At 40.8% G+C, this 18080-nt stretch overlaps 1 protein-coding gene across 2 annotated transcripts; it reads right to left on the reverse strand.

The window, feature by feature from the left end:
• Positions 1 to 208: 208 nt before the first annotated feature.
• On the reverse strand, positions 209 to 16860 carry CCDC71 (coiled-coil domain containing 71). 2 transcript variants are annotated; one of them, XM_081317476.1, is made up of 2 exons: positions 16820 to 16860; positions 209 to 1990 (listed from the first exon to the last, which is right to left on the reverse strand). In XM_081317476.1, the coding sequence occupies exon 2, from the start codon at positions 1925 to 1927 to the stop codon at positions 734 to 736; it is 1194 nt and encodes a 397-aa protein (XP_081173602.1). In that variant the 5' UTR covers positions 1928 to 1990; positions 16820 to 16860; the 3' UTR covers positions 209 to 733. The 2 variants fall into 2 exon arrangements, with proteins under 2 accessions (XP_081173602.1, XP_081173601.1); XM_081317475.1 differs by lacking the exon at positions 16820 to 16860 and adding an exon at positions 4345 to 4440.
• Between the last annotated feature and the right edge of the window lie 1220 nt (positions 16861 to 18080).

The following is an 18080-nucleotide window of genomic DNA, read 5'->3' on the forward strand; positions in this document are numbered from 1 at the left end:
ACTCCTCCAGCTTTCATGTACTTTTTCTCTACGCTCAGCTAAGATGTCACAATAAATGGGAATAAACAGGACCAGAGGAGACTGGATGACAGCAAGCCACTGGGTTTTAGAGAAAAAAAGAGAGGCAGTGCTGGAGACCAGCAAAGGCCTTTGTTGTGTTTTTCAACAAGTAACGGGGGGGGGGGGGGAGAGAAAAAGCTGCGGGGGGGGGGGGGGAGAAACGTCTGAACCCAGTTCTTGAAAAAAAAGAAAGAATTAAGGGATCACATTCTGACAGCCCTCGGGCAATGCATATGTATGAGTCAATAGATATTTATATTTCGTAAGTATATAAAACAAGATCAAAATAAAGCCAAGTAGATTTACAGATCGAAAGATAAAAGTAACCAGAAATATCACAGTACGGGAACAGCCCAAGTGCCACCGCATCCCAGATGTGCACTCTGCCATGTTTACAAAAGTACGTGTAGAAAAGCGTCCCAGAGGAAAGCCAGTGATGGGTCTCTATTCTTCTCAATGGGGCCTTAAAAGATCTCCTCCTCTCCTTCTAAACATGATTTTGTAATCCACTTGTTGCTCAGCTCTGCAGAATTTCCCCCAAATGCCAGCCAGGACCTGAGGATCAGCCGCCTGAGCAGTACAGACGTGTAGGCCCTCACCCAGTCCGAGAGACTTGATGCTGATTTGATCATCCTCACGTGGTGGCCCTGGAGCTCCAACGCAACTGAATGACTCAAGGGATGCTGAGAGACTGAGGCAATGGCCGAATTCTGATCACAGGGGACAGGTTAACCTTAAGGATCTGTTGTGCTCTCCTCCTCAATTCATCGTCTGAAGAGTTGTCCACTTTGATGGCCTGGAATTTCAGCAGGTTTAACGTTTTCGAAGCCGGTTCTGGTTTATTCGGTGACGGAACAGAACTGGGCGTCTTTCTACATGGCAATTCTTTTCCTTCGTCTGCTCGCCTTCTTTTCTCCCCAGCTGCCTGCTGATGGCCGTCCCCACTTTCCCGTCCAGTTTTGGCCGCCGACGGCTCCTTAATTCTGGAGGCCCCCGTGCTACAGCTCTGGGAGTTGCTCCCAGAAATCCGGCCATTCAGGATTCCCGATGCTTTGCAAGCATTTCTTTCCTGAAGCACCCCACCCTTTGGTCCTTTTATAAGGCTCATCGTGAGAGCAGTGGAGTCCGGCACTTTTGTTATTACCGGCAAATGCCTATATCCTTTGGGGTCCAACTGATTAGACGACATCTTAGCGGCCTTCCCTGCTGACGACTGCATAGATGCAGTGGATGCTTTGAGATGCTTAAGGTCCGAAGGAGAGATCCCCAGGTGCCCTTGTTTGCATTTTGATTCCAGACAAGAGGCAGTGGCTTTCAGAGGGACTAAGGCTTCCAGCACTACAGAGAGCCTCATGGCCGGATAGACGCCAGGGTACATATTAGCAGGGAAGCTCATTGCCGAGGCTTTTGATGTGCCCGAACGTGTCCGTTTCAATGAGTTCAACAGGAGGTTTGTGGAGTTACTGCTCTTTGACATCGGCTTGGCGGATTCATTAGAAGAGCTCACGGTAATACTTGCCAAGGGGGCAGGTACTTTTTCTATGGTTACTATGTTCCTTGCTGGAGCCTTGGCAGACTCTGAAATAGGAACAGCTGTTTCTTGAATATTGCCTTTTGTTTGGCCAGGTGCATTGGCAGTGCAGGAACTATAACCATACACGTCTTTGCTCCTTAGGATGGTGGGTTGGTAGCCTTCTTCTTTAAGGCCTTGGAGAAAAGCTACTAACTGGGTCTCCGTGTCAGACAGGTCCTTGGACATGGGGTTAAACACCCGGAGGGCTTCTTCCAAGGCTTTCTGTCCTGCAGAGGAGATCCTTGACCAGGAATGGACAGCTTTCTCTTCCACATTGTCCGCTTCAACATTCATGGCATTAGGCTGGCAGGAGCTTCTAGTAGATCCAAACCCCACTGGGAAACCAGCACAGGTCACCTTAAAGGGGAAAAAAAGTAAAAAAAAAGTAATTAACTTACAACCCAAGAAACGTTTACTTTGAAGATTTTAGGAGGTGATGAGAACTGTAAACTTTTTAAATACACTTTTTTCGTTGGAACCAAACTTTACATATACTATTAGGCCTCTTCTCCTCTACGTAGGTTTTTTTTTAATTTAATTGATTTCTGGGCTTCCGTTATAAGTTACGGCGTTTACCTACACATCCCAAGACAAAACTACTTAACTGCCTGCCTGTCTTTAAGCATCCGATTCATTTATGAATTCCCTAGCAGGGTTTGTCCAATATATTCAGAAGGTTGTCATGTAAGGGAGGGCCCTTTTCCTTCCTCTCCCATGGCAGCTATGGAATTTTCTCCCTATCATTTTTGCCTGCCAAAATTTGCAGGCTTTTAGAATACGTTACTACAGCAATACAGATTGTATATAAATAGGCGTTTCATTTATTTATTGCAATTTCAAACAAAGATGCTCAACTGCACAAAGGCTCCCTTAAATAACATGGACATTTCAGTGTGATCAGATGAAGTCAATTGTTCTAATAATGATAGTTCAATTCTTTAACAGGGGCCTTCATTTTGTATTTCTCCCAAACAGTAGTGTAGTTTTCTGGAAATCTTTAAATAATGGCTCTCGGAATTAACTAAAACACTTTCTGATAAATTCATATCATCCCTCAGTGTTGGCTCAATTGTTCTACGTTCACATAACCTTCCGGGACTGTTGTTTTTCTGATGTCCTTGTATTTTGAAGGACACTTGATCCACAAAGCTAAACACTCTGCATTTTCAATAAGGTAGACAGAAACAAAAATTACATAATCGCTCCAAGAAACTTAAGTCATTTGCATATACTGTACAGTAACTCCAAACTCAGGCCATTAGCACAAACAATTTCCTTTCCAAGCCTAGAGGCATTGCCAAAACATGTTATTACAGTACAGGTTTACAATGTTTCACAAGAACATTACAATAACTTGGATACTAGACATTTTTAGATTATAATATCCATGCCAAGATTATAATTGCCATTTTTGGATAGAAATTTTGGAAACTGATCTCTGAACTTATATGGAGAACACCAGATAAGGGAGGTTGATATATGACAATCAATTTCAGATGAACTCCCACACCTTTCTCCTCATCTTGTCCTTGAAACTTCAAGGACTGAACTGTATGCCTTCAGCATGCAAAATATGTGCTCTGTCAGTGAGCTGTGATCTGCTAGCTGCAGACAATAGCAAAATAAATTCCTTAATCAGCAACATTCCAATATTTCATGGAACTTATGTTAAAGTACTGGAAGACAGGCTACCGTAACTTAAATAGCTGAGTGGGTTAGGACACTGAGTTGTCGATTCAGAAGGTCGGCAGTTTGGCAGGTTGAATCCCGGGTGCCGCGTAACAGAGTGAGCGCCTGTTACTCGTCCCAGCTTCTGCCAACCTAGCAGTTCGAAAGCACGTAAAAATGCAAGTAGAAAAATAGGGACCACTATGGTGGGAAGGTAACAGCGTTCCATGCGCCTTTGGTGTCTAGTCATGCCGGCCACATGACCATGGAGACGTCCTCGGACAAGCGCTGGCTCTTCGGCTTTGAAACGGAGATGAGCACCGGCCCCTAGTGTTGGAAACGACTAGCATGTATGTGCGAGGGAACTTTTACCTTTTTATGCATCTTCTATACCTTTCTTTGTGGTATGTTTTCAAGTGACAAAAACTATCCTCCAGGAGTGGAGACATCTCCCTCACTCCATGATGCTGGATGACACATTGCACCTACCAGCTCATGGCTCACTAAGAGAGTGAACAGGGAAAGCACGGATGAATTTGCCAATGGAGCTTAACAAAATAACAAGAGTTGGGAGGGATTTTGGAGGCCTCCAATTCAACCCCCTGCTCAAGCAGGAGACCCTGGCCTATACCATTCCCACCAAATGGAGAATATTGTTATGGACTCACCCACCAATGGCTTTGTGGCTGAGTCCATACAATATTTTCCTCGGAAATGAGAGTTGGTACTTAACTGGAGACCCTGAGAGCAGAACCATTCTGTGATCATGATTTAAGAAAAACAAAGAGTATGGCCTGCAGGGCTTGCAGTTTGTTGTGTTTTTTTTGTAGTCCTGCTCCAAAACAATTTAGCTTATGCTACAGCGATTTAGAGTGTGTAGCAGTGCTTGAAGAAAATTATAAGATTAGAGCACTGAGCAGCCATATTTCAGCTCACATAAGAGGACCAACAAAGCAGCCAAGAGAGGAAGCAATATTCTATACAGAGGAGAGGATTGTTTGCTATTTGGAAAAAGCCCAATGAATGAGAAGCAGAATACACACCATAAATTCTACAGCGCTGGAACCATCTTACAGCTCCTCACCCAAGCAACTGGCTGTAGTGAATGACCAGATCCCATCAGGCACTTCCTTCTCCTGCATTAACTGAAACGAGTCGAAGAGTCCTTAGTGCCTGAGTACACAGGCAGGAGTATCCACAATGGTTGCAACTGGTATAGATAGGAACAAACGAACCTTCACTGACTCGTACTTGCAATGAACGGAATGGAGGTACGCATTGGACAGAACTGGATTTGTGTTCAGTTTGAAGTCCGAGGAAGGTGAAGGACAGAAAGACACTTTCCTAGGCATGCCTAGCAGATCTTTCCCTGTCCCACTCTTGAGCAATTAAAGCTTTTGTGGCCAAGCCTAAAGAAAGGAAATTGTGGGGAAAGCACCTGAGTGAAGATTAAAGAAAGAATACGTGGAAGAAGGAAACTGGAATTGTCAAAAGATACAAGGGCAATTTGAAAATAAGCCTCCGTTTGGTTTTCAATGACTGACACTCACAGATACAGAACTTTTGTTATACACATTAGAAAACTACAACATTACTTTACATTTCGACATAATCGCCATTCAAATTGAAGCACGTCATAAAATCTTACAAGGTTTAAAATCCTTAGTAGTAGTCGCTTGGTGCCAAATCCGGGCTATAGGGGTGAGGTTGATCAAAAACATCACAATGGGACTTCTGGTTTGCTGATGCGGCCGCCGTGGACGTTTGGAAGGTGAGCTCCGTCTTCCATGTCCGATTTCACATTGCTGGGGGAACCCTGGAAAGGGTCGAAAGTTGCCCTGTAGAGGCGACCAACAAGGAGAGGATCCCCACTTGATCACGGCAGGGCGGTAGCCCTTCCGCATGATCTGGGATAGCCCTCCAAACTGGTGAATGGAAGACCGGCCATAGAAATATGGCCCATCACAAGGCTGCTGACAGCCAGTCAAATTTACCACCAGGCACCTAAAAAGCAGCGCGGATGAGACTGGGTGAAATCTACCTCTCTTCAATCCTACTTATTTTTTCCACCTGTATAAGCTGCCCAAAGTATTTTCTCCCCTGTGAGAGAGGGAAAGGAGATTCTATCCCACCCTCCAAAACAGCGGCGACTGACTATCCAGGGAAATTTAAAACGTTGCAAGAATAACCTGATTCTAACTGGATCTTTATCCTTCTAAAATTTGTGGACTAAAAGATTGTTTATTCTTATTGAAGATTTGGATTTCTACCTATAAAAAAGAAATAAAATCGGAAAAAGGATTATAAAAATTTCAGATTTAAAAAAAACCCAACCCAACCCTAAATGGTATGGGCGACATCTTGTGGCTAAACCTTATATTACAATTTGTTATTGTCTAAAAGAGACTTGGCTCTACGCCCAGACTATAAATAAGACTTTTGCAACCTTGACAGAGATCAGCTGAGAGAAGCCCAGCTGTGTTCTATACTCAGTGACAAAATTATTTTCATTCTCTGATTGTAAAGCTTTTAACTTAACATTCTAATAAGAGAACATGGATGAAGATCAGGAACAGATTCTCTTTATGTTGAAGCAATTTATGAAACTATTCTTACAGCTACTAATGAAATAAGAAGCTACAGTAAAGAACAAGATGTCAGCCCAGATATAGGAACCCAAACTTTGATTACAACTAAAGAATCAACTACACAGAACAGAAAAAGTGGAACAATTAAATACTACGATAGAAGATTCAATTGATCAACAAACACAGTTAATGGAAAACCCAGAAAACAGACTGACAACATGCAAAAAGGAAAAGACTTTCTATATAAACCAGAAGAAATCTGAAGATCAAGAAGAACAGACTGAAGGGAAGATAAACATTTCAGGACACCTACGTCGAGATGGAAAAATAGAGAGACGATTTGTTAGTCCTTCCAAAAAAAATGGTGACCAGATGGCCTTTTCTACTTCAAACAAAATATATAATAACACAGGGAGATCTATTGGACAACTTAAAAGCATGGACATGAAAGGTGAGCTGGCAAAGAAAGAAAGCTAGAATAAGGCTGAAGAAAATTGGGGTTTTGACTTATTAGTGAGAATTAAAATAAAACATACTCAAATAGACAAGTACTTTGAATACTAGATTTTGTTATATAAGCTGAGATAAAGAAAACTTTGGTCATTTAAAACTTGGAAGTATAAATATTAAAAGTTAAACTCGAATATTGATTTGTTTATAAAGGTTGAATGTAAAAGTACCGGTAATTAATATATATGATAAAAGTCTATTGACAAATGTAATTAATATGTTTTTACTTAGCTGTTATAATAAAAATTACTAGCTTAAACATGAGATAGTAGACATCAAGAGAAAAAGAGAAGTATTTAATGTTGAAATAAGAGAAAATTTGGTTACTAAATTTAAGACACTTGGGAATTAATAGAAAATAAGAATGTTATACTGTATTATTAATTAGTTTATGTAAGATGGTGAGAAATAGAATATATTTAAATAGATGACATGTATTCTGAATATTAGATTTTGTGAAGAATTGTGATAAAGAGAATTGTGGTCATTTAAAACTTGGAAATTATAAATATTAAATGTTAAACTTAAATATTAATGGGAAACTAAAAATTGGGAAAAACTAATTAGGACATTGATTGTCTAGAGATTGAATGTTAAAATAACCAGGATATGTATAAACTAAAAATTATTGATAAATGTACGAAAATTATTTTTATTTGATATAATAAGAATTGCATTAGTTTAAACATGAGACAATAAATACTAAGGGGGGAAAAAGGAAATACTTAATGTAGTAGTTTGAGACTTGTACTAAAGATCAGGGCTTTTTTTCTCATAGAACGCTCAGAACGGCGTTCCAGAACCTTTTTTTTTTTTTTGCAAAAAAACCCAAAAACAACCCAGCTCCCTTATTGGTTTTCCTAAGCCTATTGCAGGGCTAGCAATCTTGGCTCTTTTTTATGACTCGTGGACTTCAACTCCCAGAAATCCTGAGCCAGCCATGCTGAGGGGAAAGGGAGAGGTTTCCAAGCTGAGCCATGCTGGCTCAGGAATTCTGGGAGTTGAAGTCCTTGAGTCATAAAAGAGCCTGCACTAGAGGAGGACATTAAAATTATTTACAGGATTACTTCTTTAGAAACTAAACTTTTAGAATTTAAAACAGCTAATTCAGAAAAGCCAACAGGAAAGAACCTCACATTTTTCATCTGCTTGTCTTTTGGAAGGTAAAATTAGATAACAAAATAATCTATTTCTTATGTTAACATCTCTGCAATGAAATCAAAGGTAACAGGAAAGAAATGAGAAACATTTTTCTCAATGTAATATGTCTAATTTAGCTGATTCTAGAAAAAAATAGTATCTTTTGTACACTCTTGAAAACTATTTTGAATCTAAACAATTCTTAAGAATGAAATATTCTTAATTTGGACTTTACTTTTACTGTTTGGACTGTTGTGTGTTTTGAAAAATAGATTATTTAGAATCTAGTTATGTTGCAGTTCAGTCTTTAAATAATTAACCTAGTATATACATAACAATATATGATGTTTTCCCTGGTGAGCTTAACATCAATAACAACATTTATTAAAAAGGCTAAAATAATTTCTGGGGGTATTATCTGTATAGTAAAATTTTGGACAAGCAGTGATCATGTTACATATGTGCATAAGCGTAGTCAGTAGCATATGCCTTTTTAAAAATATCAAACAAGCAAAGAAACAAAAATAAGTCCAAAATATCTGTATTACATCCAGAAATGCCAACTTTGCAACCAATATTTCTCATCCATAACTATGGCACCCTAAGGATACCTGCATACATGCAAATGTTTCTCTGGGATCAGTAACGCAACAGGGATTGCTTTTTCCTTCCAGTAACATATACCTAAAACCAGTTTATTGCATTTGGCAATTGTATTAAAAAATCTCATTCATTTAATTTGAAATCAAGTGAAAAATTGATTTAAATTATTTTATTAAAACAAATTAATGGCAATTCTTTTATAAAAAGTTGCCTCAAACAAAATGAGTTTGACATGCCTGCTCTAGATAGTTGAATGCTCCAAAATAAATTCTAGACCAGGCCTGTACATGCAGCCTACCAAGCACCCTTGGACAGAGCACAGACTTTTTTTTAAAGTAATAAAATCACCACCACTGCCCTGAAAGTCATGTTGCCTAGTGCCTCCATGGCTTACCATGACCACAAGCTCCAACACTGTAGATGCTCCTCTAGTCACCAAAACATTGATTAGCCCACCAGCATTCCTTTGCAGGCCACAAAGATTTTTAATTTATCAGTGTGGGCCTTTCCTTTCTACAAGATAATAATAATAATAATAATAATAATAATAATAATAATAATAATAATAATAATAATAATAATAATAATAATAATAATAACAACAACAACAACAACAACAACAAGAAGTTGGAAGGGACCTTGGAGGTCATCTAGTCCAACCCCCTTGCTCAGGCAGGAAACCCTATACCATTTCAGACAAATGGCTGGCCAGTCTCTTCTTAAAAACTTCCAGTGTTGGAGCATTCACCACTTCCGGAGACAGGTTGTTCCACTGGTTAGTTGTTCTGTCAGGAAATTTCTCCTTAGTTCTAGGTTGCTTCTCTCCTTGACTAGTTTCCATCCGTTGCTTCTTGTCCTGCTTTCAGGTGCTTGGGAGAATAGCTTGACTCCCTCTTCTTTGTGGCAGCCCGAGATATTGGAACACTGCTATCATGTCACCCCTCGTCCTTCTCTTCATTAAACTACACATACCCAATTCCAGCCTCCAGTCCCCTGATCATCTTTGTTGCTCTTCTCTGTACTCTTTCTAGAGTCTCGACATCTTTTTTACATTGTGGTGACCAAAACTGGATGCAATATTCCAAGTGTGGCCTTACCAAAGCATTGTAAAGTGGTATTAGTACTTCACGTGATCTTGATTCTATCCCTCTGTTAATGCAGCCTAGCACTGTGTTGGCTTTTTTGGCAGCTGCAGCACACTGCTGGCTCATATTTAAGTGATTGTCCACTAGGACTCCAAGATCTCTCTCACAGTTACTACTATTGAGCAAGGTACCACCTATACTATACCTGTGCATTTGATTTTTCCTGCCTAAATGTAGAACCTTACTTTTTTCACAATTGAATTTCATTTTGTTAGAATAGTGCCCAGTGTTCGAGTCTGTCCAAATCCTCCTGTATCTTAAGCCTATCTTCTGGAGTATTGGCTATTCTTGCCAGCTTGGTGTCGTCTGCAAATTTGATGAGTTCCCCATCTATCCCCTCATCCAAATCGTTGATGAAGATGTTGAAGAGCTGCACAGACCTCTTCTAGATTTTCCTCTTGCCTTTCCGAATTAACTCCTTAGTCTGTCATTGAGCAAGAATTGACTTTGTAGGGAAGGATATTATCATTTGATGTATATTTAACATATGTTCTACCTTTATTTTATTTTATTTTAATTCCATTTATATCCGGCCCTTCTCCGAAGACTCAGGGCGGCTTACAAGCTTAGCAGTAGCCTTCATTCTATGTATATGCCTGCTTATTAGGGCTTTCACACACACCCCCAAGCGGCATTATTACAAAGTCAGCTTATTGCCCCCAACAATCTGGGTCCTCATTTTACCAATTATATAATATTTGTATGCAATCCACATGGCGAGGTTTGGGGAAACTTACAATAGAAAAAATATATTTTTAAAACCATAAGATTAAAACATCGCCTGGCCCGCACAGCCTCCGCTGCCCACATTGCACAGCCCCGCCATATAGAGTGGGCTCTGCTGCTCCCACAGCACCAGCCGCGCCGGCTCCGGCCCCAGAGAGGGAAGCCTGCCGCCAACACCCTTCGCACCTGTGACTGCAGCAGCACTGCCCCCCCCACCCCCCCGCCTCCTGCGCCCGGCAAGATGAGAGTTCCGGCACCTCTTTTTTTTTTTTAGAAAAAAAGCACTGCTAAAGATACTTGTATGTTATTGAATTATCAATTAACTCAGCCTCCACGTTGCTTTTTAAACATTTAAATGTAAAATTAGAAAATCATTTTTTTTAAAAAAAAATCACAATGGAATTGCTTCATAAGTTCTTGGGTACGTCTAGCGGCGAGCATTACTTCGAACCAACACCACACCAGAAGTGCTACTTGGCTGAGGAATTCTGGGAGTTGAAGTCCACAAGTCATAAAAGGGCCAACTTTCAAGACCCCTGATCTAGAGGAATGGAGATGGCTGCCTGGTAGAAATGAACTAAGACCTGGGGGGTCAGAAGTGAAACCAGCTGCCAAATTATGTCCCCATAGCACTTTTGGGGATAGGTATTTGAGACAGCGCAATTTTTCAGTGTGAAATGCCTTAGCGCATCCCACTGTGTCAAAGGAGAATAGCTGTGAAGAAGATATTCAAAAGCCATTAGGCAAACGCAAGCAGAGCTTTGAAAGGGAAGAAGAGTGAGGAGAGCAGCCTTCCTTCATCCATTTGGAGTAAAAGGAAGGAGGGGGGAAAAAACACCTGGTCAGAGTTTCAAAATTCTGGTTTAAACGTTGCAACACTGGAGATATGGTAATCCTTGTGCAGTTTACTTCTGACTTTGTCCATTTAGCTAGCCAACGTAAAAGAAAGCTTTCGTTTCCTCTGTTTTGTTTTTTTAAAAAAATCATTCCTAAAGACTGAAACTTTGGTTTTCATTTCCTCAAAAGATGGGATTGCTGCTCTTTAGTCACATGCCACAAGGTGATGCTACAGAGCTGGTTTTTCTTTTCTTAAAAAACAAGTATCATCCTCATCATCATGCATATTTTAGAGTAAATTGCTCAAGCTGTAAGAGTCTCTCATCTGTCGCACAAGCCGGAATTAATGGGAAGGAGCTGCTCAATGTATTTCCTTCCTGAGAAGGAGAGATGAGGCAAAAGAGAAAAGTTGACAGAACAGAGACCCTTTCAGCCATTTTGTATCCCTCCCTCCCTTCAATAGAGAGTTAGGGAGATGGAATGGAAAAGAAAGGAAAGAGAAAGAGAAAAGATGGACCCATGATATGGATCTAAAAAGGAATTATTACAAAAACCATTACAAACAACCTCAGTGAGGGGAAAATAATTGTGGTAGAGGAAGAAGCTAACATGGCTGCACAGAAAAGCGGGGAGATTCTCCAAACAGAGAGGAAGATGTTAGAAATACAGATTAACTCAGTTGGTCAAAAGACGCTGGGAGCAATACAAATTGTTTAATCAAAATAATAAGCAAACAATGAGCATACCAGTTGCTCAACAAAAATGACGTTTTCATAAATAACAAAACGAGAGGATTTCTTAATTACTGTTTTGGATCCAACTTCTGGGCAAAGGTAGCATATATTCTACCACAAAACTGAGGTGCAGGGTGAAAAGGCAGCATTAAAGTTTGAGACTGGTATCATCCCTCAGTACTGAGAAAAACAACAGATGATGTTTTGGCCAAAGTTTTACGTATTATGTTTTGAGATATCCTAAATAATGGATTAAGTGCCAGATGACTGGAAGAGGCAAAATTTGCCCTATCTTCAAACAGGAAACAGAAGAATTAAAGAAACTATAGATCAGAAGACTGCTGAGTTTCCGTTTGAAATGCTTCATTTCTTCGTTATTAGAACTATATTAGCCAACCCATGACCTCTTGGCTCATCATTTCAGAGATATCTGCTTACCAGATTCTTCACCTTCAAGAATGGCAAAGCTTCCGACATACTTGAAAAGCTCTTAAAAAATTCAGGGAGATATTCAGATGTATTTGCCTTGGACGTAGCACATGTTGAGCTGTATAGCACAGTCCAGCGTCAGCAGCTGACCACAGGAAATGTTTTATGACATTTTGTGTTATGTCATAAAAAGGCTTGACAATGTTTATGTCACAGTGTATTTTATAAAATTTGCCAGATTTCAATTCCACAGTAGTCATGAACTCTGGATTCTGGACACATTCAGTAGTTAGTCCATGTGAGATACCATGGTCTCCCAGCAGGTGGTCTTCAGTGGGAATCACACTATTTGTTGTTCTTTCACAGCTACAGAACTCTCTTCATTTAAAAATATACCAAATGTTGAATCTAAGCATCTTCTGCAATACCTGGGAGATGTTTGTTACCATAGCAAATGTCTTCTTGTAATCTGTAGTTTATTATTCTTTCAGAAACAATATGTCTCTACCAACACTCAAACTCAGGAAAAGGTGTGGAAGAGGAGTGGAAGCAGAGGTTTGAAATAAAGGAGAATATTTGTAGCTCAGGGTTGAAATGAAGGGCCCTTGGTGTTCTCTGAGCTTGCTTGTTTTCTTGCAGACGTTTCATTACCCAAACTAGATAACATCATCAGTGCTAGATCCCTAGATAACATCACTAGCACTAATGATGTTACCTAAATTTGGGTAATAAAACCTCTTCAAGAAAACTAACAAGCTCAGAGAGCACCAAGGACCCCTCAGTTGTTTGAAAGCCCTACATGAAATCTCACTGAACAAAGGGTTCATAAATGGAAATAATTTTCCTTACCTTGTAAGAGATTTCACAAATTGTATCAATTAAGTTTCCCATTTTACCTGTTGGATTAATCAACTGGTATTCTTTACAGGTTTTGGGGTGAAAAGCTTTATAATAAGCCAGGGACCTTCAAACTCCGCCCTTTTATGACTCCTGGACTTCAATTCCCAGAATTCCTCAGCCAGGCATGCTGGCTGAGGAATTCTGGGAGTTGAAGTCCATGAATCATAAAAGGGCCAAGTTTGAAGACCCCTGTAATAAGCCAATCAACATGGCCACCTATTATGACCACTTCAAAACAGTTGGATGGTTCCCTTCTTCTAAATCAGCAAGAAGATCTGGTGAGCAGTACAGGCATTTAAGGATTTGCATGTGGGTTCCAAACAATAGGAAGAACAACTTCTGGGAAACCTTACTAAAGAAACCTGCCTCCAAAAAATAATGCTTTTATGTATGGCAGAGGATTCTGGAATGCATTCAGCTTTAGGGAACACATTGATTTCTCTTCTCTTTGTTAGACCTTTTAAGTCTTGACACTGATCCACATACATTCAAAATATAACACATCCGGTACTACTTGGTCACTGCCATTTTAGAGGTCGAATAACATTCTTAACTTTTTCAGATAAATTTGTGTCTTAGATCTTCACAATGCAGAACCTCAAATTAAAGAGTGATTTGAAACCAACAAATATGTTCTTTTTGGCTATATGAGTCCAACAGCTAGTTAGAAGATTATATTTAACAAGGAGTAGGAGTGCTTTCAAAATAATTCAGGCTAACAAGTATATTTTTAAATTCACACGTAGCAATCGCTTCCCAACAAATATATGGTTAAATTAAATGCAGAAATGAAATTACACTTCTTCATTTTGGTCACTTTTTAGATCATTATTCCAGGATATATTTAGAAATCTGAAGCATATGAAATATCACACCGTTTCACAGTTAAATATGTTCATACTTCATAGTTAACTTATTGTGAGATGCAAGAAATGCTTAATTTAAACTAGTTTTTTTAATAAAAAAACCACCCTATGACTTCTAAATCTAGGTTTTAGTGCCAGGCTTCAGTTATAGTTCATGAAACAATAATAAAGATGATGCTCTATTAAATAAATGCAAAATTTCACCTTCCAAAAACTATGCAGCTTCCAAATAGAACATGTTGAACTGTATAACACAGTCCAGCATCAGCAGTTGACCACAGGAAATGTTTTATGACATTTTGTATTATGTCATAAACATTCAACAAACAAATAATTGGTCATTGGTCAGCACAGACATGGAGGAATTCTAGATACATATTTTTATTTTAAAACTGAAACACTAGGACACAAAACAAGAGAATACATGTTGGCCCAGCAACTTAATTCAATAAGCCATTAAGGGTGAAGTAGACTATGGAGCAGAGGCACAAGGATTCAGATCTACAGTTGGACAAGAGTGAATGGAAAATTGGATAAGGCCCCAATTTGCCACCAGTCTATGTTAAAAAAAATTAAAACAAACCATGTTAAAAATAATATAAATTATCAGTCTATTTTGATAAAAGCCAAGGGGTTTGTGAATAACAATCAAAAGAGATAGCTGGTTCATTTATTATTTAAACTATTATGTGATTTGTTTAATTTGGGCACACCATGTCATCCAAACCTAACAAAATATAATATCTAGCCAAAATATGATTAGCCAAAACATGACTGATTGCAATGATTAAATATTCAACAAGGTTTCAATTCCCACAAGCTCTACTTTTTATTAAATCTCATGGCAATTGAGACCAGATTTGGATTTAACAATAACTCAGCCCAGTTCATTTTCTCCATTCCTCACGTAATATAGTATGTTATGGACACAGAAAACATATCAGAGTTTCAGCATTGCAGCATGACACAATCCGATCATGTAATTAGGATGATCAGTCACTAAGGGAGGAGAAAAATAATGACACAACACTGTTGTGCACCCAAAGCAAATGTGCCTCTTCCAAATGCAGTACTAGCCAGCTGGTCCATTAGTAAGCATTTGATTTTTGCACATCATATTGTAATTTTTCTATGAAATGAAAAGATGAATTAAGCAAGTCTCTCACAAGTCTCTGGACACATTTGTAAAATAGAAAATATTTCAAATAACTGTTTCAAAGATGCACAAAGCAGATTATATAAAAAGGTTTTCAAAACCAATGCTCTCATACCCCAAATAATTATATCTATCATACACTAAATCACCTCTCAACACCACTCATTTAGGATCAAATTCAAACTCAAATATTGCGGTACCACTCAAAAGTCCTGCTGGAAATAATGGTTAATCAAAAGCAATGCATCCAGTTGTCACAATTGTGAACACTTATCAGTTAATAAGCTCTTCTTTACACAGGCAGAGTAACTTTCAAATAAATATGCATAAAGCTGCAATGCAAGACAACTTTAGTGTTCTCACACAACACATTCATTATGCTTGTGAATAGATCTTAAGTTCTAGCCAGCTCCTCCTTACAACCAAAATGGCTCACTTACTAGTTTATTTTAGGCTTTGAGTAGTTGTGCCAGAACTTGGGTAACAAGAAAACCAAACCTAAAAGAACTCTCAGCTTATTTTGGTTTAGCTTCACTTCTTTTAGTGGTGGGTACAAGACTAATTATTAACCATAGTGAATATGTGAAGTAAATGATCCTTTATAACAAACGGGTGGCCAATAGTCACAACCCCAAAGAGAAATAAAAGCCACCAAATTTTTAATGTAAAAAAAATGGTTTTGGATCTTCACATCAGTGAAAGATGTCAGTTGGTTTTGAAAGAGAAGATGATATATTAACCAAATGAATTAAGAGTTATGGTACAGTAACAAGAGGATAATCTGCCTTCTGATGAAAGCTTGCTTGATAAAATAAATTTAAGAGTTACTTTGGATATTTTCTCAAAGACGTATACCACAAATTAACTTCATACCTGTTGAATGAAAAACAAATACCTCCAAGCAAAGATATATTTAATTCATTCCTAGGGTTTTGCAGTAGGTGGATCTCTGTTGTGATACTGAAATATATATAAGCAAATAACTGCAACCTTATGTATTGTCCACAAAGAAGTCCTAGAAATGTTGCAACCACTGTTTCTGAATGTATTATTGCATTGGCCTTGGAAATAGCATCTGACCTCTGCCATTCAAGACAGCCAAAATCTTGAGAATAAAAGCATTTCTGCCCTAATCATGTCTAATTCCAAATATATGTATATAGCCGTATCCCCCGTGAGACATTATTATTGTTTATTCTTTGTGGCAATGAAACTTGTGTGGAGCAAGATAGGAAGGACTCACATCAATTCATCCAAGAGGTGCACCCAAGGTGGGGCAAAAACCATGGTCAAAATCCTTCTCCAAAACCCAGTGACCACCACTTTTTTTCCTCCCTCTTTCTGAGAAAGCTGCCTAGACAGAGCAACCCAGGCAGGGCCAAGGCAGAAGCAGAATTGGCGCAGCCTTGGCCAAGAGGATGGATCTCCCCAAACTAGTCCAGCTCTTTTGAGGATGACAGCTCCGTCCTGACAGCTGATCAGCTCGCCACGATCAGGCGCAGGGCTGGGGCTTCCCTCCTCCCCGAAAACTAAGCCAAAGTAGCCGGGAGAAGGAGCAGGACGAGGGGACGACGATGCCAAGGCAAAAGAGCGGCGGCGGCGGCGGGGAAGGCGGCCGGGCTGGGGAAGGGGTGTGTCGGCGGGGGAGATCCCGCGAAAGCGGCGGCCAGGGTCGACCCGCAGACCGGCCGGGAGAGGGCGGGGAGGAGAGGCGGGGGAGGAGCGGCGGGAGCGCAAAGGGAGGAGCACCCCATAGCCGGAGGGGGAAGAAGGCGAGGCCGAGGAGCGCCCCCCCCACGAGCCGCCACGCCTCGAGCCGAGTCCCAGCTGCAGCGCCCCCGTCGGGGATTCACGGCGCCCGGGCGGCGCCAGCCCGCAACCTACCGGCCACCGCGGGACCCAGCAAAAGCCGTTGCGCCGATCCACCCCTGCAACATGGCCGCCCGCCCGCGGAGCGCCGGAAATGCGAGGCCACTTCCGCTTCCGGCCGCACGAAAAGTGCCCTAACTGCCCCCCTCGGGGGGCCCCCCTCGTCCCCCTCCTCCCTTCAGCACCTGGGCAGCACCTCCACAGAAGCCGCTTCAGTCCCTCCTCTTCTTGACCCCTCCCCTTTCCTTCCTACGTGTTGGCCCGCCCACCTTTCAGAGCCCCGCCCCCAAGCCCCTGCCTCATTGGCAGCCCTCAAGTCCCACCCAGCCACCCACCCCATTGCCCATCTTCTGTCCACCTTCCCTGCCCACCAATCCTTGGAGGTCTGTCTTGCACCTGTCTCTTACCTTCTGCTCATCTCAAAAAGTTCTGCAGCCTAACAATTTCCCTCTTCCTTTTCCCAAGCAAAGACTCATTTGCCAGAGCATCTTTTAGGTCACCTGATACCTTCTTGCAGCTTCCAACCCATGAAGACTACATAAGGTCTGTGGGTTTTCCAGATTGACCTAGATATGGATTCATATGGTGGGCAACCTCCCACAACAGTCTCTTCTGGATGATGATGATGATGATGATGATATGCCATTAAGTCATGGTTGACTCCTAGCAACCATATAGATAGATTTTCTACATGACAGTCTGTTCCTAATCTGGTCTTCCAATGGTGTCTTCCTTACCGCTGCAAGATCTGGTCATCCTCTCGTCTTTCCTTCCGTCTTTCCCAGCATTAAAGCTTTTCAAGGGAGCTTGGTCTTTTCATAATGTGTCTAAAGTAGGACACTGTGAGCCTGATCATTTGTGCCTTGACTGAGGAAAATGAGCTGGAACAGGACCCTATAGAGGTCGAGGGAGAGGTGTCTGTGGCTTCAGAAGAATGTGGGGAAGAGCAGGCTGAGGCAGGCCAGGGCCCTTCAGGATTGGGACAGGATGAACAGGAGAGACAGAGTTCAGGCGATGACCAAGGCCCACCCCCACCTGATCCTGGAGCACGGAGACTGGAGAGAAGGACGGTACAACGCAGGCAAACACAACTACTTGGGAAGAGAGCGTTCCGCCCCTCTCCACAAGGCATACCTGGAGACTGAGATTTTAGACGCTGTGGGGAGAGGCATTTGTCGGGAAGAAACACTGATTTCTTGGAGTTTTGTATGTTGCTTATCTCTTGTTCTGTGACTTCTGCTTGGAAACCCGGAAACTCTGACCATTGGACTGACTG

Source organism: Vipera berus, assembly GCF_964194415.1.
Source record: "Vipera berus genome assembly, chromosome: 2".
In the NCBI taxonomy this organism is placed as follows: domain Eukaryota; kingdom Metazoa; phylum Chordata; class Lepidosauria; order Squamata; family Viperidae; genus Vipera; species Vipera berus.